A 27586-nucleotide genomic window follows, 5' to 3' on the forward strand; every position below is an offset into this window, starting at 1 on the left:
CCGCTGTACCCCAAGTCCCTCATCAGCACTCCAGGTGCCAGCACACCTTGTTAGCCCGTAACACAGGCACCACTAATGAGCGTTAATTGGCTTCAGCTGGGGAACAGCAAAGGGTAAAAAAAAGAACTTGTTTTTCAGCAGACTTGTCTCTCTCAGAAGAATCACCTTTGTCCATACTCAGTTATGAACCGAGTCTCCTGTGTCACCCCTCACCCCAGCCAGACACTACATGGAGCTTTCAGTTCGGTTTACAAATAAAACAGCACCTTTGGTCACCTTTTACACTAAAAGAAAAAAAAAGCAGCTTAGAAGTGGCAAAAATACCACTTGCATGAGTACAAGTGCCCACTCTAGCCAAAATATACCCCACCATGCACACCTGAGCCCAGCTTCATCCCCCTAAAGCACCGGGAAGGGTGGAAGGGCAGGTTGCTAGGCTAGGCAGCGGTTCCGTGGCGCTTCCCTGAAGGCAGGGTCAGTTGTGTTCCCTGAGCTCCACCAGAGCCCGTGTTCCCCGCGGGTACCTCAGCAGCAGGGCCCCCTCGAGGCCAGTCCGAAGGGAACGGGGATCCCATGGCAGCGCTCCGCCGGCACGCGGGGCGATTCCCGCAGGGCCGCCCTGAGGGCTCGGTGTCCCGCTGCCCTCTTCAGGCAGGTGGAACGGGCGGGAACGCCGCCCCCGGCGGCTCCACCGCGTGGAACCACGTGGCGGGGCGGCCTCGCGAGGCGGCACGTGCTCGCACTTACCGGCGGGAAGGCCATGGGCAGCACTACGGACGGACGGGCGGTCCCGAAATGCAGCACGGACGAGCCAAACGGATAGCGAAGACACCGAGAGCGGCGCAGCCCCTCTACCGGCCCCCGGCTTTTATGGACCGGGCCGGGCCGGAGGCGGGGGCGGGGGGGGTAAGGGCGTGGAGGGAGGGGCGGGGGTGCCGCTGAGGGGCGGGGCTGCTGCGCATGCGCGCAGCACGCGACGGCCGCGTGGCGGCTGCCCCGCCGCCATCGGGCGGTTCCCGCCACAGCCCCGCGGAGCCGCCTCGCCGTGAGGGGAGCGGGCAGCCGCGGGTTAACGTGGCGTCACGCGAGGCATTCTCTCAGCCCCTCTGAGCTCGGCACTGTGCTGTCCGGCTTCAGCCACTCTCCCAGGGACGCCTCAGCGCTGGCAGCAGCCACCTGCAGGATGTGACACTCGCTCTGCCCCCCGCCGTGAGGGGAATGGGATCCCCTAGGCGTTAAATTGAGGGCCCCAAGGGCAGGCTTAGTGTCATCATTTCTTCACACATGGGCTGTGGTGCTCACTCAGCCCCTCAGAGGGGATGGAAGCCCTGAGCGGTTAAATCAGCCCCGTCTGAGTGCAATGGGGTGGTGGTGGCACTGTGGTGCCCAGCTGTAGCCCCTCAGGTCATCTCAGTACCAGAAGCTCTCCACTCATGGGCTGTGGTGCCCACTGAACACCTCATGAGGGAATAGGACTCTTGAGGGGTTAACTCAGCTCCCCTAAAGGGAGTAGGATGGTGGTGGCACTGCCCAGCTGGAGCCCCCTGGGGACATCTCAGCACTGGCAACACTTCTTGTTCGTCTGAGGGGAGCGGGACCCCAAGGCCAGTGACGGGAGTTCAGGACTTAAATCAGCCTCTCTGAGGTGTCTGGGATGGTAGTGGTTCTGACTTTTGCTTCGGCACCTCTGGGGCCACCCACCACACAGAGGCTGCGTGTTCACCGGGTGCCCTTGTGTGAGGATGTGCAGAAAATCACATTCTGAAAAGTCAGTGTCCGTAAAAGAGATAGAAGAATCCTATAACTTTATTAGAATAAAGGGAGAGATTGTCCACTGGGGCATACACCCGTGGGGTTTTCTTTCTCTCTCGGTTTCAGAGGGCACAGCCTCCTTTTAGCCTAAACTCCCGGCCACATGTTGCCCTCTTCCTTCCCCCATCAGCTGAGGGACTCGGAAGGTGCAGCCTTCCCGAACTGCCTACCACATATTCCCCCTTTAAACACGTCATTTTCTCCCCCAAAGATCAGAAACTCAGGCTGAGTTTGTCTGTTTCAGGAGCCAAACTGTCTGGTTTCTCTAACAAACCTGCGGCTTGAAGTTGGTAGAGACATTAAGAACCATTTCAAAGGCTTTCATACCCATCCCCTCACCCATGGAATTGTTTTTAACACATCTTTCCTGTCAAGGGGAATGGGGTTCCCCAAGAGCAGCCTCAGTGCTGGCAATTCCCACACACAAATCACAGGCTGTGATGCACACTGAGCCCCTCGTGAGGGGATGGGACCTCCAAGGGCTTAAATCAGTCCCTCTAAAGGGAATGCAATGGTGGCACTGCCTGGCTGGAGTCCTTCTGAGGACCCTTAGTGCCAGCAGCATTCCATGCACGGGCTGTGGCACTCACTGTGCTCCTGATGGATGAGACCCCCAAAGGGCTCTCAAATGACCCCCCCCCCCCCCATGAAGGCAATGTGTTGGTGGCAGTGCCCATCTGAAGCCCCCCAGGGACACCTCAGCACCAGCATCTCTCCACACACACAGGTTGTGGCACTCACTGAGCCCCCTCTGAGGGGATGGGGCACCCCATGACTAAAAGAGGGGCTCCCCAAGGGTAGCCTCAGTGATGGCAGCTCCTACAGATGAGCTGTGGCATTCACTGTGACCCCTGTGAAGGGATGGGACCCCCAAGGGGTTAAACGAGCCCCTCTAAGGGGAATGGGATGATAGTACTGTCGTGCCTGGATGGAGCTCTCCAGGGGATACCTCGGGGCCAGTACCTCTCCCCTCACTGGCTGTGGTGCTCACTGAGCATCCCATGAGGGAATGGGACCCCAGAGGGGTTAAATGAGCCCCTGTGAGGGGAATGGCATGGTGGTGGCACTGCAGTGTCCATCTGGAGCCTTCACAGGGACACCTCAGTGCTGTCAGCTCCCACACACAGGCTGTGGTGCTCGCTAAGCCCACTCTGTGGGGAATGGGATCCCCAAGGGCTAAAATCATGCCCCCAAGGACTTAAATCAGCTCCTCTGAGGTACTGGAATGGTGGCAGTGCTGTGGCTCTCAGCTTCACAACCCCCAGGGCCACCACAGTGCCACACACAGGCTGGGTGTTCACTGAGCCCACTCTGAGTGGAATGGGACCCAAAGGGGTTAAAATGGGTTCCCCAAGGAAAATGGGGTGGTGGCAGTGCTGTGGTGCCTGGCTTTAGCCCTTCCAGACCCCCTTTGGCTCCAGCAGCTCTCCACACACAGGCTCAGCACTCTGGGCTCCCCTTGGGAGAATGAGTCTCCCAAGGGCTTAAATCAGTCCCCCTAAGGAGAATGGAGTGGTGACACTGTGATGCCTGGCTGCAAACTCCCTCCCAGGATTGCCTCAGTGCTGGCAGCTCCCACGCACAGGCTGTGGTGATCACTGAGCCCCCCATGAGTGAATGGGACCCCCAGGGGGTTAAAGTGAGGTCCCCAAGGGCATCTCTCCACACACAGGCTGCGGCACTCGCTGAGCCCATGAAGGGATAGGAGCCCAAGGGTTAAATCAGCCTCCCTAAAGGAAACAGGGTGGTGGCATCATTGTGCTCCCTGTGAGGCAGCTGCAGCTCCAGCCCCTGTCCTTATGGGAATGGGCTTTTTCCCTATGGAACAAGCATTTGACACGCAGTGGTTGCTGCTGCTGCTCCAGCCAGGGATTCCTCACCCATCAGAAAACACAAAGGGGTTGTTTTCATCTCTTACCCGGAAAAAGCAGAAAGCCCCTCACCCTTTTTGTGGCAGCGGAGGCGGTTCTGGATTCAGACCTTCCCGCGCGTCCTTTGCTCATCCTCTGCCTCTGGTGCCGGGCCTGACTCTGTGCTGAGCTGAGCTGCAGCTTTGGATGGAGAGAGCCAGTGCTCACTGAAATCCCACCCAGCCTGTGCTGGGAGGAGAGATCTTAATAAAGAGTCAGATTTCCTTCTTTTTTTGTAATCCCAGTTTGGAGATGAAACGCCTCCCCGAGCTGGCCCCAGGAATCCCTCCAGTGACACTGCAGAACAGACCCAGCCCTGACGTAGCAGGTATTTCTGCGGTCGAAGCATGAGCAATTCTGCCTTGAATAAATAGCTGGAACCCTCCCAAAACTCCTCAGATCCCTGCTCTGACTGAGCACCTCCTGCCCTGGGGGGTTCACTCCCACACCATGTGCCAGGTTTTCTCCAGGACGCAGCAGCCACCCACCCCTGGGACACTCTGCATGTTTCCAGTCAGCTAAGGGATGGCTGGTCCCCTGCTGTCCCATGTGGCTGCCCCGGGGAGGCTGGCAGAGCCCGGCATGGGGGGAATCTGGGGTTGATGTGCCCACAGAACAGAGGAGGGAAACAGAGCACGTTGGAGAAGAACTTTATTGGGAGATGCTGGACATAATAAATAAGGGTTACATCGGGAGATGACAGTGAGGGACTGGGGCCACACTGGGCTCCATGGGGGCTGGAACTGCTTCTGCCCTTCCGAGTAGGACACCTCCCTGCATCCCATCTGCTGCATCCTGCTCCTTCCGCCCAGCAGCAAAGCTGGCCCGAGGGCCGCTGCCTGCCGCCCCTTTTGGGATCGGGGCAGGGAACAACCTGGCAGAAACAGGGGCAAGGGAGTGTTTTGGGGAGCAGCATGGGGCAGAAGGGGTGGGAGGGCAGGGCCATGGGCGCGGCAGAGCCCGGCTGTCACTGTGTCAGGGCCTGGATGATGTCCTTCACCAGCATGGTGCCGATGACCATCTTCTCGCTGTTGATGGTCAGCTGGGCCGTGGAGCCCTCCCGCCGCTCCAGGGTGATGAGCACCAGGCTCCCACTTGTCACTGTCTTGGCTGCAAACCTGTTGGGTGGTAAACACAGGGCTTCAAGGCAAGCTGTCCCCCGTCACTCTCTGATCCCATGGGATGCTCTGGTGGGCACAGGCAGGTGCCTGCCACCCACGGCCGCTGTCCCATTTGGGTTCATGCAGGCTCCTCATCCTAAAGGAAGCCCTGAGTGTCCCCCTGTGATTCAGGTGGGAACGGAGGGGTGACAGCGCCTGCCTGATCCAGGTCTGGGGGTGCAGCTACCTGTACTCATTGCTGGCACCGCAGGGCACACGGCCCACGTTGGCAGCTGAGGTCACTTGCTGGACGATGGTGTGGTCACTTCGGCATTTCTCAGGCAGCGTCAGCTTCTCTGTGATCTCGCTCATGCCCATCAGCTTCCCTAGAGCAGGCAACAGAGGCACCTGCCTGTCTCTGGCCACACACCCTGCTGGGCCCTGCTTTGACACTCCCAAAGCAAGCCCCTCCAGCTCCCTGAGTTCAGGTTCCCCATGACATCCTGAGCTGGCTGCTCTGCTTGCTCTTGGTTCAGCATTCAGTGGAGTTGGGAAAATCATTCATAACCCTTCCTGGGCTCATCCCATGTGCCTGCCTGGTGGCAGCAGCCACATCCCTGGGGATGTGCTCCTCTGGACAGTGGCAGCAATGGGGCCAGGTGCTACAGGGCACTAAGCACTCCCTACTCAACACTGCCACCATCCATGGGGTCAGGGTGGGGATGTGCTGATCCAGAAGCATGGGGACACAGGGTGTCATTCACAGACACAGTTCTGGGAGCGCCAGGGTGACATGGGCCCTTCACACTTTGTGGAGACCCAACAAAGCCACCCTGGCACCAGGGTGGTCACCCCAGCCCACAGGCTGAGGGTGCAGGGGGGGGTGAGGGGAGCAGAGCTAGTCTAGGGGCCAGCTGAGCAGCCACTTACCCTCACCCGGCCGTGCCAGGTGCTCTAGGGCCACAGCGAGGGCGGCAGAGGGGACAAAATTGGGGGTGAGTGTCAGTGGTGGGTGCCCGTGCAGCACTCTGTCCCCATCCCTGGCCCCACTCACCCTGCTCCTTCTTGAACTCGTTCTCGCTCATGAAGACTGGGGCCATGAGCTCCCCCACGGGTGGCTGGATGGAGACGTAGAACTGGCGCGTGTGGGTGCTGGGGAGACAGGCGGGTCAGAGGGGCATGTGCTCCGATTATGTCCCCTCTCCATGTCCTGCTTCCCATCCCTGCCCTGGGCAGGGGTGACTGCTGAAACTGTGGCACAAAAGGGCTCAGGAATGGGGGGAACCTGTCAGGCTGGACCTGGAGCTGCTGCTGCCTCCTTGTCCCCTTGCAGAGAGGCCTGTGCATTTCCTGGTGTCCCCCACCCACCCCACACCCATCTGACTGTCTCCTCCTTCCCTGGAAGGACTCTGGTGCCTGTCCTGCTGCCCTCCATCCCCTCATGCCCTGCTTCTGCTGTCTCCTGTCCCTTGCTATGTGGAGGGATGTTGATACCTATCCCACTTTCTTCACCTCTGGAGCACCTGATGCCCTGAATCCCTGGCGACACCCATCCTGCCCTGCCCGGCGCCAGATGCTCACCACAGCTGGAAGTTTGCTGCCTGGGTGGAGTCGCAGAAGTCGATGCCCATCACCACGGTGGCTGTGTCCCCTGGCGCCAGGTGCTCTGGAACCACAGGGCTGCCACTACATCCCACATTCCCACCCAACCCCTGTCCCCACTCCCCCCTCAGCGTCACGGCCACGCCGTGTCATGCCATACCGATCTCAGGGAACTCCTGTATCCGCATGCCGGACAGTGGCTTGGGCTCGTTGACCCGCAGGTTCTTCACCTCGGTGTCGGTGTTGTTGGAGATCTGGATCTGCACGGCCACCATGTGGGGGTCGCTGGGGAAGGGCCGGCGGCTGAAGCAGTACTCCACCGCCAGCCCCTCGCCCGCCATGCGGTGCAGCAGCTCGTAGGTCTTCACCGCGCTGAACGCCGGGCTCAGCAGCTGCACCAGGGGACAGCGGGGGCTGCTCAGGGCTCCCTGCAACCCCTGCAGCTGGCAGAGGGCCCAGGAGCCACCACAGGTGACAGGAGGAGGCCTGGGACCTCCCCAGGGAGACCACGGGGGACACTTACGGTGGGTGTCAGGGAGGTGTCGGTGAGAGTGAGGCCCTCCAGGTCAGTCACCAGGCTGGTGGAGATGATGCTGCTGGAGGGGATGGGTTGGGGAGGAGGCGGAGTGACTGCAAGGTGGGGAAGGGTGAGGAAAGGGTTAACAGAGCTCACAGCCCCATGGCTGTGAGCATAGCCCCATGGGGACACTCACACAGGACAGTTCTAGTGGCTCAGCTCCATGGGGACAATAGCATGGGCACAGGCCCAATGCCACAGCTCCATGGGGACAAGCACATGGGGACAACCATATGAGGACAGAATGGTGGCATAGTGCCATGGGGACAACTCCATAGGGACAGCCTCATGAGGATAGCCCCATGGGGACAGCCATGTGGGGTCAGCCCTGGTGGCACAGTCCCATGGGGAGAGCCACACAAAGACAGCCCAGTGGCTCAGCTCCATTGGTGTAGACACAACCCTGTAGGCTGTCCCTGTGCACAGCCACACAGGGACAATCCAATAGGCACAGCTGCCTGTCCCACAGCCATCCTCTGGGGACAAGGACCCCTCACCACACCTGTTCTTGTCCCAGCTTTGCAGCTCCCAAAGGACCCATGGAGTCCTGATGGCACTGGGATGACTGCTCATGCCTCAGTTTCCCCAGCACCACCACCACAGCCATTTGTGTATTCCAGGCAGCCACTCACAGTCATCCAGGTCAAGCAGGGAGATCTCCTTGGAGCTGGCCTTGCTGCTGGGGGGCTGCAGTGGGACAGAGATGGGAGTTCAATAGGGGGTCCAGGTATCCCTGTGCAGCCCCCATCCCAGCCCATCCCAGCCCTCACCGCCTTCCTTGGCTTGGTCTCTGCCTCGGAGCCCGAGTCGGAGCCAGAGGAGCTGCTCTCGGAGGTGCTGGCCTCTGATGAGGTTTCAGCACGGCCTTTCCTCCCCTGTGGGGCCTTCTTCTTGGCCTTCTTTGCCCCTTCCTCCTCCTCCTCTTCCTCGCTGGGGCTGCAGGGAGAGCCCAGCTCAGGGGGTTGGGGTGGGGGTTTCACTGGGAGCATCCCCCTGCCTTCCCAGGGCGTACCTGCCTGCAGTCCCCAAGACTGCCTTATGGGAACCTTCCTTGTCCTTCCTCTTTGGCCTCTTCTCCTCCTCCTCCTCCTCCTTGTCCTCCGACTGCTCCCCGCTGTCGTCCTCCTCCTCCTCCTCATCTTCCTCCTCACTGCCAGAGCTGGAGCTGCCAGAGCTGCTGCTGCTGCCGTTCTCTTCGCTGCCGGACTCGGGCTCTGTGGGGGCACAGCTCAGCCCTGCTGCTGTGTCCCCCCACATTCCTCCATCTCCCATTTCATCCCACTACATCCTCCATCCTCCCACTGCATCCCCACACCTGCTGCTGCCTTGCCACTGCATCCTCCCCCTGCATTCCTGGATAGTCCCACTGCCCACCACTGCCTCCCTCCACATCTCCTGCCATGTCCCTCCCATGATGGGGTGTCTCCACTGTCATGTCCCCTGAACAATGCCCCACCATTGTGGCACCTGCCTGATGGCCACAGTGACCACTGCCCAATATCTCATGCCCTCAGGTCCTCACCACTGTCTGCCGACTCCGTGGGCCCTGACTCGCCCTCTGAGTCAGAGTAGAAAGGCTTCTCCACTTTCTCCTTCCTCTTCTCCCGGCTGGTGCACTTGGTCCACTCAGGAACCTGCTGGCACAGGGTTGATGGAGCAGGGCCATCCCCATGACTGGGGGATCCAAACACCCACCCTTGTCCCCCCATCCCCAAGCGGATGTGTGAGCACTAGAGAGGGAACAGGGGCAGGTGAGCAGTACCTAGGCACCTTCTGGGGCTCTTCAGTCAGTGTCCCCACCTTGGCCCCTCATCCCCCATGCACCCAAGGTGCTCCACACACCTCCACATTCCTCACAGAGGGGTCAGGGGCCTCATCTGGCCAGTCAGGCAGCTCCTGGTAGCCCACAGCCTTAGCGTTGAGCAGATGGGACAGGGAGCCCAGTTGGAAATGGTCCCGATCTACGACAAGGTGAAAGGAGGCAGCAGCTCAGGTAGAGCCATGCAGCATTGTGGTGACAGCTTGCGCCCCATGTCCCAATGCCCTGTGACCAGGGATGGGTACCTTTGAAAGAAGATTCCAAGATGGGAGCTGGTTTTTGGGCCAGGAAGAGCTTCTTGGCGTATTTATTGAGGGCCCCGCTCTTCTCAGTGGGCACGATGAGCTGGCGGATGAAGCGAGCCCGGTCACGGATGTCATAATTCTGGTCGTACTTGGCCAAGTTGAGGACGTACTGGGTCAGCAGCTTGCTCTGCAGCAGAGAACATGCTCAGGGCTGGCCTCTCCTTCCCTGGCAGGGAAACTGAGGCCCACGCTGGGATCACATCCCCGGTACCTGCTTGGAGTTGGTCAGGTAGAGCTTAGCTGCCAGATTGATGACCTGCAGCTTGACAATGTCCTCCTCATTGGTGAAGGACTTGGCCATCTTGCGCAGCACATCAGGTGCGATCTTGGGCACGTGCTCGCAGTACTCGCCGATGAGCCACAAGATGCTGGCCCGCGCCATTGGCACCTGTGAAATGCCCCCAGACATGTGGCACTGCTGCCATCCCCTGCTCCTGTGGGTCAGCAGCGCCCCAACCAACCTGGATGTTGTCAGTGAGCTTGGCCATGTGCTTGATGATCTCGCTGTGCTGGGCCGGCTGCATCTGCAGCAGCTTTTTGATGACCACCACGGATTCAGCCACCACCAGCTCTGTGGGCAGAGACCCAGCCTCAGTTGGGTCCTGCCCTGAGAGCGATGGAGCTCCCATTTCACCCCTGCTGTGTGTACTCACCATCCCTGTTGGAGAGCAGCTGGACCAGACCATTGAGGCAGGTGTCCCGCACCTTCCCGATGTTGGTGGCACAGCGCCCGATGGCTTGGATGGTGGCTGCCACAAAGTCCTTGTCCATGCTGCGGATGTAGGTCTGCACATGAAGGGCACACATGGCATGTCACCCATGTGCCAGTGCTGGATATCCCCCCTGGCAGTGTTCACACACTGGGGCCCTTTGGAACCGCTGATGGGGTTGGTATGGCCTCACCCCACTCCTGCTGGAGGGGTTCTCCTCTGCCCCCTCCATGGTGGTGGTTTGGCACCAAGAGCCATGCCAGGGTGGCAGCCTCAGTATGGCCATGGCTTACCTGGAACTCTCTCAGGATGGTGGAGATGTTGGTCTCATTGGCCAGGTTGGTGAGGACCTCCAGCTGTGGAAATGAGGAAGAGATGAGCGGCATAGGGGCATGGTGACAGGGCACAGGGGTCTTGATGTCCTCGTGTCCCCAGGGCATGAGGACAGCTGACCCAAAGAAAGGGCTCAATGAAGCCCCAAACCCACTCCTGACAGGTGTTTCCAGCTCACCTTGAGGATCTTGATCTGTGTGGGGTCCGTTGAGCGGATGTAGAAACTTTTCAGATAGGGCTCAAACATCCCCTGCATGTACAGCCAGAGACATTAGTGTCATTTTCTGGGTCAACAGGGCCAACTCCTCCCACACCAAGTCTGAGACTCACCCTCCGCTTGATGGACATGGTGGCCACATTCTGTAGCACAACATACTGCACCTCACTGTGGGGACAAAGAGGGGACATGATCACTGGGGCAAGGGTCAAACACCCTCAGCAAGTCCCTGTGAATATGGGCCAGGACCCACCACCAGCCTGGTGCCACCAAGATGCTGTCACCCCATGTCTGGACTGGACCAGCCAAAAAAGGCCTCCAGCCTGATGTCCCTCAAGGGATGGGCTTTTTGAGAGTCTCTCAAAAAGGGTCTTGGAGCTCCCCACGGGTTCCAACAACTGGGGTGGAAGGGTAGGACACCACCACAGGCGAGGTGCCACAGACCTGTGACTCCGCAGGAGCCGTACCAGCGCCTTGGCAATGACTCCAACCTCTGCCTTGGGTGCCAGGTGGAAGTAGAGCTGTGCCACGGCCATCACCACCTATGGACACACACCCAAGTGTCACATGGTGGGAATGGGGGACACCCTGAGGAATGGCCATGTCCCCCAGCCCCATTCTCAGCACTTGGAAGTAGCCTGACCCTGAGGACACCATTTCTGGGTGTCCCTCAAGCATCCCAGTGAGTCCTAGACTGTGGGGACATCATAAGCCCAGAGAGATGGACACCACCCATGGCCCTGGGGGAGGAACAGGGTGGAGAGAGGGTCTCACTGCGGCATTGCGGCTCTGCAGCAGGGGCTTGGTGTTGCGCAGGAGGAGGCGGTGGTCGGGGTCCATGACGTAGGGCTTGCGCTTGGCCAGCGAGGCTGCCTCTGCCTTGGCATCCTTGGCGTCCTCCTCCTCAGAGCCATAGAAAGCCTTCTCAGTGTTCTCCTCCAGCAAGGACTCCTGCTGGCAGGTGGGATCATTTTCATTCCCAAGAACACTCCCCCTTCACCCCACCTCCCCACGGGCTCCCAGGACATCCCAAGGCTCCCAGGGCATTCTGAACTCACATTCTGGTTGGGGCTGAGGAACTGGGTGCGGGCGTAGCGGGTCAGCATGTTGATGATGACCACCTGCCCCCACTCCTCCACATCGATGAGCAGGTTGCAGAGCTTGCGGTAGTTCTTGTGGATGAGGTCTATGCGCTCTGGGCAAACCTCCTCGAATGCCATCACCACGCTGCCAGCCACCAGCTGCAAAAGAAAAGCTTGGGGTGACTTCCTGGAGTGGTGGGATCATCAACAAGATGTTGGTTTGGTGGGGATGGTGGCATCTCCATACGGGGGCTGGTTTGGTGGGCAGCCCTTCCATGTAGGGATGCCAGCTCAGTGGAGTTGGTGAATTCCCATGAGGCTGTTGGCCCAGTAGGGACAGCAGCACTCCCACAAGGATGCCAGCTCTCCAGGGATGGCTTCATCCCCCACAAGGACACTATTTTGTGGGAACATCTGCATTCCTGTGAAAATGCTGGATCAGTGGGGACAGTGGCATCCTCATGTGGATTCTGTCTTGCTAGGGACAGTGACATCCCCACAAAGATGTTGGTTTGGGAGATGGCCGCATCCCTTCATGGATGCTGGATCAGTGAGGACAATGGCATCCCCACTGTGGGGATGGCTGCATCCCCAAGATGACACCAATTTGGTGAGAACACCTCCATCCCCATGAGGGCACAAGGCCAGTCATGTTCCCAGATTTAGGGGTGAGGGAGACACAGAATCCTGCTCACTGTGGTTTTGTCAGCCAGCAGCTTCTCGATCACTTCGATGAGCTGGTCCTTCTGGTCTGAGTCGAGGCTGTGAGGGAGGAGCAGGGCAGGTGATACTGGATCAAACTCCTCCCCATCCCTGCCTGTACCAAGCAGCCAAGACCCTTATTGATGTTGCATACAGGTAAAGATATTATAAAAGAAAGGTCTTATAAAATATGGTTTAGGCCCTATTACTCTAGCTAAGCTAGCAGTTAGCTTGTAACTTCCCATGTGAAAAATCACAAGAGTGAAAGCAGTTAGCATAACAAACTATTCTAGTAAGAAAACCATTTGCACCTGTAATAAACAAGAAATCTCTCCCATGGGAACCACTGAACAAAATATGTAAACTAACCAAAAATGGAGAGATTTGACAAATGTACACCCTAGCCATTTACTGACTAATAAACTGAGTGTCAGTGTATTGTTAGCCAATTAGATCTAACACAGTGCCTTCTGATATTTCCTACAAATATCAGCTTTGTGACTAAAGAATTGGCTCTTCTGCATGAAGAAACTGAGTCTTGGCTGCTTTATCACAACAATTGGTGTACCTTACACAAAGCAGCTGATCCCCTGCCCGTTACCTGTACAGCTTGGGGATGGCATGGGCGGCTGTCTTGCGCACGTACGGGGACATGTCCGAGGCGGCCTCCTTGATGGCCAGCATCATGATGGGCACGATGATGGGCACGCGGATGCTGGACAGGACCCGCAGGGCGCTGGCACGGATCAGCTGGTTGGGGTCCTGGGGGGACAGTGGGGGGCTGCAGTGCAGCTGTGGGAGGCTCAGTGCTCCTCCAGACCTCCCCTGGGTCCTCAGTGCAGCCCACCTTGAGTCCTCGCTGGAAGGTGGAGATGGAGAGCAGGGCCAGATCCTGCTGCTCCTCTGCGTAGCGCACCAGGTACACGTACACCAGCTTCTTCACCTGCAGGGTGAAGGTGCCACCTCAGAGCCCCCAAACTCCAGCCAATCCCCAAAAACAGGGAAAGTGCCAGACCCTGGCATGCTGCCAGGGCCACCCAAGACCTTCCTCACCTCAATGTTCTTGCAGGCAACGTTTTTCACCACAGCTGGGAAGAGATCGGAGGCGTTTTTACCACGGGCAATCATCTAGGGGGAAAAGAAGTGGTGTGACACTGGGCAGCTGGCACAGCAGGGGCTGGTACAGCGTGAGACAGCTTGGCACCAGCAATGTCCCCACCAGTGACAACAACACCCACCGCCACAATCCTCTTCATGGCCTCCAGCTTGAGTGAATCCTTGTTGCTGTCGAGCATCTCCTTGAGATCATCATGCCTGAACCACACCAGGAAGAAAAAAAATACCATTTTTACCTGTTTTTAGTCTTTTTTTTTTCTGCTTCCAGCCTTCCATCAGGCTGGCAATCCAACCCTTCATCATGAAATATTTATGGGGACAGGAGTTGGGTTACAGCAAGGTGAAAGAGGAACCGGAGGGACTGGCATGGTGCTAGCACCCAGTGCCATCCTCATCCCAGGCACTGGGACAAGAACCCTGTCCCATCCTGGCTGTGGTTGTCACCCTAAACCATCGGTGCCCATCACCAGCTCCATTCTGGCTTGGCTGAGTGTCCCTTGTCCCCTCATGGCCATAGTGGCATAGATGTGCCAGCACACCCCAATGCAAAGTCCTTCCCTGGTCCCCTCCCTGGACTGGGAAAACACCACCAGCCTTTAGTAAAGTTGTTACCACTGTCCTCTTTCCTCAGGGACACTGGTCACCCCCTACACTGGGGCCCCTGCAAGGCTGCATCTGAGGGTGACACCCATGGGACAGTGCTCGTCCAGAGCCACCAACACCAGAGGGTCCTGGGGGCGCTCCCTGGGGGAGTCTTACCGCGGCGGTGGCCCGGTGCCAGTGTCCCCTGCGGGCTTGGTGCCGGCGAGTGGCCGCAGCTCATCGGCTCGCAGGGCGCTGTAGCAGGCGGCTTGTCCAGCCTCGGGGGCCAGCACCGGGCTTGTCACCTCCTCGGCCACACCAGCACCCTCTGGTGTTTTCGGCCAGCCAGCCGGCCCCACCGGCAGCTGCCGCAGCAGCTTCTGCACTGGCGGCAGGGACATCATGGCTGTGACAGGCGGCAGTGGCCCTGGGGATGGTGACAGGGCTGTGGCCCCGCTCCTCTGCCCAGCACAGTGGGCTGAAACCTGATGCCGTGGTTGGGGTTGGATTGCAGCCTAGATCAGGACGCAGCTCCCAGTGGGTGAGGCCACCTTGGGATGTCAGGTCCAAAGTGACATCTGACCTGCAGCTGGGACCTGGGGACACTGCAGGGAGCTCCTTCCCCAGTGCTGAGTGGCTCAGTCCTGGGCGGGGAATGCACATCATGGTGGGACACTCTGCCTGGGTGGTAGGGTGGCATGATGGGGCACCCGTGGGTGTCCAGCCTGGGAGGTGGGGTCACACTTGGTGCATTTGTCTTGTCCCATGTGCCATGGATGCCATAGATGGCTCACAGGACTGGTGACAGACATGGTGTGGCTCTGACAAAGAGCAGCATGAAGATTATAGTGACATTATGGGTGTGGGGGACACTGTGGGTGTGAGGGACATTGCCAGGAGGTCAGGGGTAAGGGGACACTGCTGTGAGGGCGGTGACACTGCCAGAGTGGGAGGCACTCATGGCAGATCACTGAGGTAACCTGGACAGACGGGGAGACACAGCCAGGGTGTCAGGGCTGGGGAATGCTTCCAGAGTGGGGGACATGCCAGTGGGGGTCAGGGGACACTGGCAGACATGGGAGCAGGGGAGTATTTCCAGGCTGGGAGTCATTGCCAAGGAGGGATCAGAGAGGGGGAGACTTGGACAAACTGGGGGACACTGCCAAGGGCGCATGGGAGGGACAAATACTCTGAGATGGGGACACTGCTAGTGGGTCATGGATAGAGGGCACTGCCAGACTGAAAGACACTGCCAGTGGATCAGGGCTGGGGGAAATTGTCATACTGGGGACACAGCCAGGGGTAGGGAGTGTCACACTGCAAGGGACACTACTAAGGGATCAGGAAAGGGGGGGACACCATGAGATGGGGATACTGCTGGAAGGTCATGGATGGAGGGCACATCCAGAGTGGGGGACAGTGCCAGGGGTTCAGGACTGGCAGGACACTGTCATACTGGGGGACATTGCCAGAGTATCAGGGGGAAGGGGACACTGCCAGGGGTTCAGGGAAGGGGAGACCCGGTGAGATGGGGACACTGCCAGCAGATCACAGATCAGGGACACATCCAGAATGGGGGACACTCGGCAGCACAAGGGAGGAGTACAGGGAGAGAGGGGACACTCCCAAACAGGGGACATTGCCAAGAGGTCGGGATGGGGGACACTACCAGGGAATCAGGACAGGAGGGACACTGTCATATGAGGGGATACCACCAGAGGGGCAGGGATGGGGAGGCCCTGCTGGGCTGGGGGACACAGCCGGGGTAGAGAGCGTGATGCTGTCAGACGGTGATTCAGTGATTTCCTGCTGGGGCAGCAGGGAGCGGGGGACAGTGCCAGAGTGGGGGACACTGACATGGTCAGGAGGGCCAAGAGACATTCCTGCGGCTCCAGGAGCACATCCCCCGTTCCTCTTCACCCCTGTCCCCCGCAGGAACCTGTCCCACGGCAGGGTGACATTCCCAACATCCCATCCTCGATGCGGTGGGGGGGTGTCAGCTCAGGAGAGCCACAGGAGCCAGCAGATCCCGTGGGGGGAACACCGTGCCCGGGATGCCCCAGCCCGAGGGTGGGAGGAGGTTCAGGGGGGATCCCCGCACATCTCCCCCAGCCGCACCATCTCCAAATCCCGCAGTGTTCCCACCCTCTCCGGCCTTTGCAACCTGCAATGACGGTGGCGGCGGCGTGACCGCATTCCCTGCCCCATCCCTGTCCCCATCCTCATCCTTATCCCTATCCACATCCCCATCACCATCCCCATCCCCGTCCCTGTCCATGTCCCCTCGTCGGGGGCCGCCTCAGCCCGGCTCGGGTCCCGCATCCCGCCGAGCCCGGCGGCCAAGGCCTCAGCGGCGGCCGCCCGGGCCGGCTCGCCCTTGTTCCCTGCGCCCGCATTGTCCCCACCTCTTGTAGTCGGAGGAGAAGATGCCGCCGCTGGCGGGGTCGTGGCCGTACTCGGGCTCGCCCAGGCTGGAGGAGCCGCCCTTCTCCTCGCCGTAGGCCGGGCTGGCGGCCATGGCGGCGGGCGGGATGCGGGATGCGGGATGCGGGGGGGACGCGGGAGGGAACTGATGTCAGCGCGGGCGGGGACGGGCCCGGCCCCCGGACAGCCCCGACCCCGCCACGCCGGGAACCGCGGCCCGAGGGCAGCCCGGGTGCTCCGGAGGGGTCCCTGCGGGCCCGCACCTGCGCGGCTCTGGGAGCGGGACACGGGGCGCCTCGGCAGAGCAATGCTGGGGACGCGGCTGTGACACAGTGACAGCCACTGGGCTCACAGCCACACACATACCCGTCCAGAACCACCAAAATCTATCATTATTGCAATAGGCATGACTGTGTATGGTTATAATTAGATGTGTTTAAAATAGATTACATTATAGTAAAGAATGCGATATGTTCGGCTGTTATAATATGTATTATTAAATCCTACTGTATTATATTTTATTATTATTTTAATGTAATACAGTGTGCAGTATACATAATATACATTTATTCATACATTACATATAATTTATAGACTCTATTACATGCTGCATACTGTATACCATATATTGCATGTTATTTGTTACATTGCATTATAATACATTACAGATTTCATTAAGTATGCAAAACTATATATTTGCTATATTCAATGGCATATCTATAACACACTGTGTTTTAGATAATCCATAAACCATTCTACAGTTTATATATTATATAATATATGCAGTATGTTATATATGCTATATGTTATGCTATATGTTATATTATATTGCAGATTATATGAATTCTATTATATAGTATTTAATGTGGTACATACTACATATTGTATTATGTATTATCTACTATATTATAAAATTTAATATTTTATGATCTATATTCCACATGGTAGTATATGTGATGTATGATATCTAAATTATTATATATATTAGGTATGGTAATAATTTATATTATTATTATAGATATTGTAATTTATACTTAATATTATTATCAATAACGTGATAGGAATGATATACTAGATATATGATCATATATTAACTATACTACAGATGTTAAATACAAATATTATTGTAGATATGACTATGCATATTACGATGTTTCATCTATATATATTTTATATATTACTATAAATTATATCAGTCATAAGTTATCATTATTTATTATAGTTGAGATTCTGTTTGCATTTCTTTGATTTTTCCCAGGTACTTTATACTATTGCCAGATATTCCCATTATTGTTTCTCCAGGCAACTGACCAGCCCTGGAGTTGTGTGGATGGGGCAGCACTCACCCCATCCCACAGGAATGGGGCAGCGAGGGAAAATGGCCATGGTTCAGATTGCAGAATTGAATATTAATGGACACCAATTAATCTTTAGCACAGAAGCACACTCACTCCAGCCCTCCCAGGGCCCCCAGCCCTGCTTGGAGCTCAGACCTTCCTGGAGACCCCAACCCTCAGAAGACACAGAGAAGATTCCCCCTTTCTTCCCCCCCGCAATGAACAGTGATAAAATCCCACTGGACATTCCCTTCTCCCAGCTCTTTCAGGTTCCCTTCCCAGGGAAATGCTCCAGAGCCTCAGTGTACCCTTGGGGTGTCTCTCCAGCGTGTCCCTGTGTCTCTCATCAGGGAGAGCCCAGCACAGACCCAGCACTCCCCTTCTGGCACCAGCACCCCATGGGTTGGTGATGCTCCCCCTCACTGCAGATACACTCCACCTCATCAACTGCACCAGTAATGAAGAGCTTGACCAGGACTGGACACAGAGCTGACCCCTGGGGTACACCTGATGCAGCCTTTTGGCCCATTTCCAACCCAGCAGCCCATGGAATATCCATTTTTACGCTCAAAATTAAATGGCAGCAGTGGAAGAGGCAGATGATTGTCTCAGGAGGCCACAGGGAGCAAAGAGCAGCCTCTCCCTTCAAGGGGTGTCAAGGTGGGACATGCCTTGACAGCAGCTTCTGGGAAAAGTGAGAAAACAACAAATCAAACAGGCTTGGCACAGGGTTTCCATGCAACTGTTTATTGCCACACAGGAGGACTGGCAAACCACTGGTGCAGTTCTGGTGCCCAGGGGAGGACGCTCCAGCCCCACATATTCCGCATTGTGGTGGTGTTCACAGGGGTCCCAGGACGAGGGAAGAAATGAGAATCTTGAATCCATGTTTCAGAAGGCTGATTTATTATTTTATGATATATATTAAAGGAAAATTATGTATTAAAACTATACTAAAAGAATAGAAGAAAGGATTTCATCAGAAGGAATGAAAAGGAATGATAATAAAATTCTTGTGACTGCTCACAGCCTTGACACAGGTGGCTGTCATTGGTCATCAAGTAAAAACAATTTCACATGCTGGCTAAACAATTCTCCAAATCACATTCCAAAGCAGCAAAACACAGAGAAGCTGAAGCTTCTCAGCTTCTCAAGAGAAATGATCCTGGCAAAAGGATTTTTCATGAAATATGTCTGCGACACACCATCACCTCCATCACTGCAGCGCTGGGGACACCTGGGAAAACAAGAGAGGTTTGGTGACACATGGCTGGAGCAGATGCCAAAGCACCCCGGGCTGGTGACACCTGATCCGGAGGCGGCACCCACCATGGCACCAGCCAGGTGGCCCAGCCCCAGGAGGGCGAGGGCGAAGTGGATGCAGTTGCAGGAGACGGCGTCGTAGTCCAGGGGCTGCTCCATGGCCGCGCGCACCCGGCGCTGCAGCGCGGCCGCGTCCAGCGCGCCCCTCCTGCGCAGCACCCGCGCCCGGCCCCGCGTCCGCAGCAGGTGCCTCTTGCTGTGCTTGGCCACCACGCCCGATGGGGACACCCCTGAGCTGCCTGCGGGGCAAACAGGGCTCTGTACCCCGCGTCCCTTCCATGGAGATGCCCTTCCATGGAGATGCCCTTCCATGGAGATGTCCCATGCCATGCCAGCTCCCAGGGCTCACCTTCCAGGTGGATGATCTCCCCGTCGCCGCAGTAGATGCCAGCGTGGGCGCCCCACCAGCCAGGGCCCCCCGAGGCCAGCGGGAAGAGGAAGAGGTCGCCAGGCTGGGGCTCAGCCACCCCGTTGGGGACGATGTGGAAGTGTTGTCCCAGCAGCACCTCGCAGAGGAAGAACCCTGCCGTGGTCACTGCCCCGCTCACTGCCTGGGGACCCAGCTGTGTTTCAGGGCCACCGGTGCCCTGGGGACACCAGCAGTGTCACTGATCTGCTGGCTCATGCCACACCATTGGTGGCTTAAGCACAGCTTGGGTCTCAGGTCTCCATGGATGGAAACCCTTTGGGAAGGCGCTGCCTCCTCCAGGTGCTGAGGCACCCATGGGTGCCAAGGAAAAGGCAGGGTGGGCAGGACTTGGCTCAGTTGTGCCGGGGGTGAGATGGCAGTGCAGGGCACAGGGGCAATGCCAGCACTTACCTGCCTGGAGCTGCTCACCTGCAGGGACAAACACCTTGCATCAGCCCCAGTGGCACGTGTGGCGTGGCTCAGCCCTGGCCTGGGCTGCTGCCACCCCCTGCCCGAGCACCTGGCTGGGGTTCTCATGCCAGCACCCCCAAACCTGCCATACCCAGGAGCCCAGCCAGTGCCAGGGCTGGAGGAACAGCCAGTCCAGGGCTTGCAGGGCCTGAAGGAGGGAGCTCACCTGTGGGGAGAGAGGGCAGGGCAAGACGAGGACCTGTCCCCTTCCGACCCCTGTCCTTTGCCACCCCCCCTCTCTGCCAGCACAGCCCAGACCCCAGGCCACAGCCTGCCCCCCCAGCCCAGAGCCAGCACCAGGCAGGTGCCAGCTGTGGGGACCAGGGCCCTGGGTACCATGGCAGAGGGCTGGGATCACCTGGCTGCAGGTGTCCTTCCTGCCGGCTCCCCCTTTACCTGGGCGAGGAGATTCATCTGCAAGGAGAAAACACCATGTCCAGGAGTGGGGACAGGTACCCCATGCCTGGGGGTCTACTCTGTCCCCACAGTTGCGGTGACACGTCACCCCTCAGGGCTCGTTCTGTGCCCTGCTGCCTCACCTTGGTCACCTCCAGGGTCCCCTCGGTGCTTCCCGAGCTGCCGCAGCTCCCAAGGTGCCTGCGAGGCAGGAGCTCGGCCCGCCCCCGGCACGGCGGTGGCTCTGGGAATGTGCCCCGACCGGCTGCACCGTGGCACCGTGCCCATCCTGGAGGGCCAGTCCCCAGGGGACAAACCCAACCTGGTGTGACATTTCATCCACAAACTTCTTGGGTGACCCCAAAGGAGGCAGGAAACAGCCCTGTGGCCACAATGCCTTGGTAACCACTGGCCACCAGGCTTATGACAAATCACCTCTGGGTGCCAAAACCCTCTGGCCCTGTGAGGCCATCAGCCTGTGCCCGGCCCCATGTCCCAGGGATGGCCACCAGCCCTGTCACCCCAGAATGCTGCATGCCCGGGGTCAGCTCCAGAGTCACATTAAACTTTAATCCTGGTGCCAGGGGTCAGTGAAGGCTTTAGCAGGGCTCAGGTGGGTGACTGTCACCCTCTGTCATCGGGCAACCTTCAAAGAATCATTTATCAAGGAGCCTCCAATAAACAAGAGCTAATTACAGGTGAAACCCGAGCCTGGCCTGGGCCCAGCTCAGTGCAGGCGGCCACATTAACCCTTCCCAGCCACCTCCGGTCCCACAGCCACCCTCCTGGAACTTCATGTCACCTTTTGTTGGCCTTGTCCCCTTCTGATCTCCGCCATCCTCTCCTGGTCTCTGTTGTCTTGCCCACATGTACCCATCACACCCTTCTCATTCCCATCCTCCCCTCTCAGTCCCCAGCGTCCCATCTCAGTCCTTACCATCCCCTCATGATCTCCATCACCCTATTGCATCCCACTGCCCCCTCATGATCTGTGTCACACCTTCCTGGTCCCCATCATCCTTGTATTGTCCCTATTGCCATGTCCTGGTCTCCATCATCCCTTCCTGGTCACTGCTGTCACCTCCTGCTCTTCCCATTTGTCGTTGTCTCAGGGTCACTATCTAAACATCCAGGTTCCCATTGTCCCCTCATGATCCTCATTATTGCCTCCCAGTCCTCATCACCTCTTTCTTGTTCCCATCACCCCCTCCTGATCCTTGTTGTCACCTCTTGGTCCCCATCATCTCCCCTCCTGCCCCATTGGCTCCTCTTGGTCTCCATCATCCCCTCCTGGTCCCCACTGCACCCCTCGATCCCCAATATCTCCTCCTGGTTCCCATCATGTTCTCCTTGTCCCCATTGTCTCCCTCCTTGTCCCCACCGTCCTGTCCCATTCCCCACCACTCCATGCCATCACCAGCAGAGCAGGACTGCCGGGACAGTGGTGCTTCCCTGGGTCACTCAGTGTCCCCAGCCAAGCTGTCCCTGGCCAGGGTGCATCCACCAGCTCCCCACAGCCAGTGGGATTAGGGTGGCTGCAGCCCTGGGGCTGCTCCTGACCGCAGCTCTCCAGCCCATTGCCAGCATCTTTAGGTAATTAGTAAATTAGTAATTAAACGCTCTCTGCCTGCTGGGGGGAAGGGGGGCAGATCCCAAGGTTTTAGGCTGGGTAATCCCGTGGCATCTGCCCCAGCATCTGTGACCGAGCCGAGTCACGACCCCGCCTCGGGCTTTAACGTTTGCTCCTTCACCCCCACCCACACCCAGAGCCCCTCCAGGCCTCAGGCCTGCTCGTGTCTCACCCAAACAGGCTGGGCTGGGCTGGGCTCCCAGCAGGGCCCAGCTGGGTGCTCATGGAGCCCTCATCCCTGGGAAGAGGACAGGGTGCTGCTCCATGGGGATTCCACCACAGGGACAGCGCCCATCAGGGTGCAATGCAGAAACGGGGTGGGAAACCATATTTTTGTAATTATTGGCTTTCCTGGGGGTGCTGATGATTGGCTGGCAGCAGATGGTTGGCCCAGCTAATCCCCCTCCCAAATCCCTGCTCCAGAGCTGGCTTTTACCCAACAGCAAGGAGGGGATGGTAAATTAGCCTAACTCAGCTGCACCGCCATGCTGGCCCTCCCCGCTGTCCCTGGTGCTGGTGGCCCGTGTCCCCACAGAAGGGCTGGCACCCGGTATGCCAGGGTTCCTGCATCCTCAGGAGTGTTCCACCCTTGGGTGAGAGGTGTGGAGGCACCCAGGGGCCGGGCAGGGAGGTGACAGCTTGCTCCTTCTGCATTAGCCCAGCGTCATAATTCTGCCGCGGGAGGAGGAGGCGGCCCCGGCCGCAGATGGCGGCGGTCAGAGATCTGGGTCAGCACGGGGCTGGGGGTGGGACAGGGCACCCAGGGGAAATGGGGGGTCCCAGGCTGGGAGGGGGCTGGAAGGGCTTGGAGCTGTGGGGCAGGCAGGGATGGAGCCCTGGTGCAGGCAGGGATGGAGCAGGGATGGTGCAGGCAGGGATGGGGTCATGGTGCAAGCAAAGATGGTGCCATGGTGCAGGCAGGGATGGAGCCCTGGTGCAGGCAGGGATGGAGCCCTGGTGCAGGCAGGGATGGAGCCGTGGCCCGGGCAGGAACGATGATAGAGCCATACAGTCAGGAAGGGCGATGGAATGTCACTGCACGTGGGAACATGGAGCCATGGTGCAGGCAAGGCTGGTAGAGTGAGTCACAGTGCAGACTGTTAAGATGGAGAAACGCTTCAGGCAAAAGGGATGGAAGTAGGCTGTAGGCAAGAGGATGGAGCCATGCTGCAGGCAGGGGATGCAGGAACGCTGCAGGCAAGAGGATGGAGCCATGCTGCAGGCAGGGGGATGCAGGAACGCTGCAGGCAGGGGGATGGAGCCGCATCAGTCGAGGATGCCGCAGGGGTGATCCCCAGCCCCTGGATCCACTGGAGTCACGGCCGCCAGCCCTCAGCAGGGACCCGCCTCCAGGGCCTGTCCCCTGGGACACCTTCAGGGCACCAACAGCCCTGAGCCCCTCTGGAAGGGGCACAGCAGGCCGGGACCCCCTGTCCTCAGGCTGGCCCATGGCTGGGGACAGGCCGGGCCCGTGACGGTGGCACCCGCCACCCCCCTGAGCGGGGCCGGGGGGTTTAGCGGCTAAAGCCCACAAATCCCAAATTGTGCTGCCCTGTCACCGCGAGGGTTTAGCGGTGGTTGCATAACCCCGGGGCCACCTGGCCCCCACCCTGTGCCGTGTCAGCAGCCCCAACATCCGCGGAGGGCCCCGGCCCAGGGAGGGGATGCTGAGGCCCAGCGGGGATCCTACCGAGCATCCCCCCTGCCCTCGCCATCAGGGCCGGTAATTAATTACTTGGGGGCAGGGAAATTACCCCCCTTAATTACCACTTTTCGTTATTCCCCTCTAACCGCCTTAGTGAAGGGCTTATGCGCTTACAGGACCCGGCGGGTCCCAAGGGGAGGACGACGCGCACGGGGGGTCCCCAGCCCCGGCCCCATCGCCCTCCTGCGCCGCAATCTCGGCCCCGCAGTGCCGGGGTGGCGGTGACACAGGGTGACACCTCCACGGCGGCGCGCGGGGGGGTGGCTTGGGTGTCGCGGGGTTTAGGGTTACAGGGCTGGGGCTCAGCACCTTTTTAATTCTTCATCGCGTGGCTGATTGATCCCCCCCGCCCCGCGCAGACACTAAAGATTAAGAGGGTGACAAAGAGGCGGCTGCTTACACAGCGCCCGCCGCTAAGCCGCCTTGAAGAGAGCAAGGCAGGAGCCCCTCTGGCCGCAGAGCTGCCCGAGCCCCCAGCGCCCGGCTGGAGCCTCCGCGGGGATCCACAGGGACAGACAGACGGACAGGGACAGGCCGGGATGGCTGCGTCCCCGGCGGGGTCGGTGGTGAGCGCCGGGCTGGATGAGAGCCCCACGGGTAAGAGGCGGCGCCGCTGCACCGGGGGTGACTCGGGGGGACACCGGGGGATTTTCTCTGGGATGGCCGGGCCCCCACTGTGCTCACGCCCCGAGATGCTGGGGCTCGTTTCCGAGTATCCTATGGGATACTTGGAATTCCCATAGTGGTCAATTACCTTGAGGTCCTCCATTGCAGTTTTCATCTGAGATGCCTGGGATCATCAAGGCCTTCTTCTGGATGCCTTTGGTCCCCATCATGGTCCTTCTCTGAGATATCTGAGGGTCCCTATTATGGTTCATCTCCAAGACACTCAGTGTCCCCATCATAGTTGTTTGGGATGTTTGGGTTCTCCATTGCCAACCTTTTCCCGAATGGCTGGGCTTCTCCTCATGGTCCTTATCCTGGATGCCCAGGGTCCCCATCAAGGTCCGCTGGGATGCCTGGGCTCTTCAGCTGCCGTCCTTCTCCAAGATGCTGAATCCCTATCATGGTCCTTCCCTAGGCCAGGATGCCTGCAGTGCCCGACCCTCTCCACGGTCCTCACTTGTGTTTGTTCTCCAGCATCCCTGAGGTCCCCAGCTATGCCCCTGCTCCAGGATTCCTGGGATCCCCTGTAAAAACCTGGATGCCCTTGGTCCCTGGCCCTTTACCAGGATCCCCACAGTTCCCTGCTGTGATTGTTGTCTGGGGTGTCCCACGTCCCCAGAGCTGTCCCTTCTCCAGGACTCCTCCCATCCCTGATTGCAGCCCTTCTCTGGGATGCCTGGTGTCCCCCTCCCTAAGAACACAATTTCATCCCTTTTTTAATTTTCAAAATTCCTCTGAGAGCCCGTCCTGCATCGCTGGGCTGTGGGAAGATGCTGTACCCTGCGTGGAGTCCCTGAGTTGTCCCCATCCATGTCCCTGGGCTGAACCAGCAGACAGGAGCCACCCCATCTCCAGGCTGCTGGGAGGCAGCAGGGGCTGTGGGGGGGACAAGGGACATTGGGATGCCCAGAGTCAACCCAGATGTGACAGTTCCCCTCCCACAGGGCTGAGCCCGGCCCCTGGGAAGGAGCTGAGCCCGGTGCTGCTGTGCAAGGTGTGTGGGGACACCAGCAGTGGGAAGCACTACGGCATCTACGCCTGCAATGGCTGCAGCGGCTTCTTCAAGCGCAGCGTCCGCAGGAAGCTCATCTACAGGTGGGAACAGGGGCAGGGAAATGGGGGGACGGAGGGGCAGCCAGAGGGGCAGGGACAAGAACCAGGGTCCCATGGGCAGACACCATAGAGGAAAGGACACCCCACAGGGCAGGGACCCCAGGAATGGCCACCCAGGGATGCAGGGGATGGACACAGTGGGGCAGGAGTGGGGGAAATGGGCACCTATGAGGGTAGGGACACCCAGCAGAGCAGGGACCCCATGGGATGGGGCACCCAGCAGGGAAGGGATGGACCCTGTGGGACAGGGACACTGCAGATGGACCCAGCAGGACAGGGAGCTTGGGGCAGGCCCCCAGTGGGGTCGGGTACCCTGGGATGGACACTCAGCAGGCCAGGGACCCCAGGGCATGGGCAATGGGTGGGGCAGAGACCCAGGGGGACTTAAAACCACTCAGGGGACAGGCATGCTGGGGGAGAGGCACCTGTGGAGAGTGTCCAGAGCCCCGATGGGGCCAAAACACCCATCAAAGCAGAGCATTCACTGGGACAGGGCACCCACTGGGGACACAGCACCTCTTGGGGACAGGGCACCCATGGTTGTGGCACTTGGTGGGTGGAGGGAACCCATGGGGGGAGACATGGTACCAATGGGGGAGGATGCTCCTTGGGGACAGGGGCCACCTCAGGGGCTGCAGCCATGTGCCACCTCTCCCCATAGGTGCCAGGCAGGGACAGGGCTGTGCCCAGTGGACAAGGCTCACCGCAACCAGTGCCAGGCCTGCCGGCTCAAGAAGTGCCTGCAGGCTGGCATGAACAAGGACGGTAAGATGGGGGGGACACACAATGACAAACAGCTGGGGGGACAGCGGGGTGGCCGGTGCTGATGCCACCTTGTCTGCCCAGCTGTGCAGAACGAGCGCCAGCCCCGCAGCACAGCCCAGGTCCAGCTGGACAGCATCCAGCTGGATGCTGAGCTGCCCCCTGAGCATGTGGCCACCACATGTGAGGTTCCCCCATCAACCTGTCCGGCTCCTCGTGGTCCTGGCGCCACTGTCACCCCGGGTCCCCGAGCGCCCACACCGCCCACCAACCATCGCTTCATGGCCAGCCTGATGACGGCCGAGACCTGCGCCAAGCTGGAGCCCGAGGACGGTGGGTGGCTGCCAGTGCAGAGGGGGTGGGTGGGTGGTGGATGTCCCCACGGTGTGGTGACAACCAGTGTCCTCTCCCACCCCTGCAGCTGATGAGACGGTGGATGTGACGGGCAGCGAGCCGGAGCGGGCGGCCGGCGAGTACCAGGTGGCGCCGTACCCGGCAGCCAGCCCCGAAAACATCTACGAGACCTCAGCACGGCTCCTCTTCATGGCCGTGAAATGGGCCAAGAACCTGCCCGTCTTCTCCAACCTGCCCTTCCGTGACCAGGTGGGGTTGGCAACCTCCATGAGGAATTGGGGATCTGCCTATGGGGCAACAGGAACCCCAAAAAATGTAGCAGCCAGTTGGAGCATATCCACAGCATTCTTAGGGTTCCCCTGCAGGTGCTCATCAGCCCAACGAGCTGTGGTGGCTACAGGTCCTGGAGGCTTTGGGGGTGACAGGGGTTTTGGGGTTCTCCCCGCTCTCCCCAGGTGATCCTGCTGGAGGAAGCATGGAGTGAGCTGTTCCTGCTCTGTGCCATCCAGTGGTCCATGCCCCTGGAGAGCTGCCCGCTCCTGGCTGTCCCTGAGCCGGGCCCTGGGAAGCTGCTGCCGGCCACCCTGGATGTGCGGGCGCTGCAGGAGACCCTCGGCCGCTTCAAGGCCTTGGCTGTTGACCCCACGGAATTTGCCTGCATGAAGGCCGTGGTGCTCTTCAAACCAGGTGAGGCCACCCCCAGCAGCCACCACTGGCCATCCCCGTGTCCCCCCCCAGCCTGTCACCCCCTTGTCCCCGCAGAGACCCGTGGCCTGAAGGACCCTGAGCAGGTGGAGAACCTGCAGGACCAGTCACAGGTGATGCTGGGCCAGCACAACCGTTCCCACTACCCCGGGCAACCCGTCAGGTACTGCTGTCCCCACCTCCTCAGGGTGCCACCAGGGTGGGACATCCACCCATGGCCACCGCTCCATCCCCAGGTTTGGGAAGCTGCTGCTGCTCCTGCCAGCGCTGCGCTTCATCTCTTCGGAGCGCGTGGAGCTGCTCTTCTTCCGCCGCACCATCGGCAACACCCCCATGGAGAAGCTGCTGTGTGACATGTTCAAGAACTGACCCCCCTTCCCGCTGTCACCTGGCTCGTTTGTCACCCTGCGCTGGCACCCTGTCA

At 59.0% G+C, this 27586-nt stretch overlaps 2 protein-coding genes across 3 annotated transcripts; one reads left to right on the forward strand and one right to left on the reverse strand.

Moving 5' to 3' along the window:
• Nucleotides 1-4356: 4356 nt before the first annotated feature.
• On the reverse strand, nucleotides 4357-16460 carry AP3B2 (adaptor related protein complex 3 subunit beta 2). 2 transcript variants are annotated; one of them, XM_058033492.1, is made up of 27 exons: nucleotides 16273-16460; nucleotides 13408-13483; nucleotides 13223-13297; nucleotides 13017-13112; nucleotides 12771-12931; nucleotides 12163-12229; nucleotides 11444-11626; nucleotides 11160-11339; nucleotides 10830-10927; nucleotides 10499-10553; nucleotides 10347-10418; nucleotides 10129-10191; nucleotides 9779-9911; nucleotides 9587-9696; nucleotides 9337-9513; nucleotides 9066-9252; nucleotides 8844-8962; nucleotides 8524-8635; nucleotides 8014-8215; nucleotides 7772-7937; nucleotides 7634-7688; nucleotides 6948-7054; nucleotides 6585-6816; nucleotides 6404-6488; nucleotides 5877-5974; nucleotides 5070-5208; nucleotides 4357-4840 (listed from the first exon to the last, which is right to left on the reverse strand). In XM_058033492.1, the coding sequence occupies exons 1-27, from the start codon at nucleotides 16383-16385 to the stop codon at nucleotides 4690-4692; spliced, it is 3312 nt and encodes a 1103-aa protein (XP_057889475.1). In that variant the 5' UTR covers nucleotides 16386-16460; the 3' UTR covers nucleotides 4357-4689. The 2 variants fall into 2 exon arrangements, with proteins under 2 accessions (XP_057889475.1, XP_057889476.1); XM_058033493.1 differs by having other exon boundaries at nucleotides 11160-11336; nucleotides 16273-16458.
• Nucleotides 16461-24101: 7641 nt separating this feature from the next.
• NR2E3 (nuclear receptor subfamily 2 group E member 3) lies at nucleotides 24102-27531 on the forward strand. The gene is made up of 8 exons (XM_058033516.1): nucleotides 24102-24159; nucleotides 25173-25323; nucleotides 26003-26106; nucleotides 26188-26436; nucleotides 26525-26706; nucleotides 26913-27144; nucleotides 27220-27325; nucleotides 27399-27531. Exons 1-8 carry the CDS (start codon nucleotides 24102-24104, stop codon nucleotides 27529-27531), a joined length of 1215 nt encoding a protein of 404 aa, XP_057889499.1.
• The last annotated feature ends 55 nt before the right edge of the window (nucleotides 27532-27586 follow it).

The sequence above is a fragment of the Melospiza georgiana genome, chromosome 13 (genome assembly GCF_028018845.1).
Source record: "Melospiza georgiana isolate bMelGeo1 chromosome 13, bMelGeo1.pri, whole genome shotgun sequence".
Taxonomy (NCBI): domain Eukaryota; kingdom Metazoa; phylum Chordata; class Aves; order Passeriformes; family Passerellidae; genus Melospiza; species Melospiza georgiana.

What these genes read in the sequence shown, in the direction of transcription:
- AP3B2 (XM_058033492.1), bottom strand. Translation starts at nt 16,385, where the DNA reads ATGGCCGCCAGCCCGGCCTACGGCGAGGAGAAGGGCGGCTCCTCCAGC. An exon ending in TGCAGAGCCGCAATGCCGCA is followed by an intron (nt 10,928 to 11,159) that starts GTGAGACCCTCT and finishes GTGTGTCCATAG; the next exon opens with GTGGTGATGGCCGTGGCACA. An exon ending in CCTCTGTGAGGAATGTGGAG is followed by an intron (nt 8,636 to 8,843) that starts GTGTGTGGAGCA and finishes CTGTGCCAGCAG; the next exon opens with GTTCCTGAGTGGACCAAGTG.
- NR2E3 (XM_058033516.1), top strand. Translation starts at nt 24,102, where the DNA reads ATGGCTGCGTCCCCGGCGGGGTCGGTGGTGAGCGCCGGGCTGGATGAG. An exon ending in CAAGCTGGAGCCCGAGGACG is followed by an intron (nt 26,437 to 26,524) that starts GTGGGTGGCTGC and finishes CCACCCCTGCAG; the next exon opens with CTGATGAGACGGTGGATGTG. An exon ending in TACCCCGGGCAACCCGTCAG is followed by an intron (nt 27,326 to 27,398) that starts GTACTGCTGTCC and finishes CTCCATCCCCAG; the next exon opens with GTTTGGGAAGCTGCTGCTGC.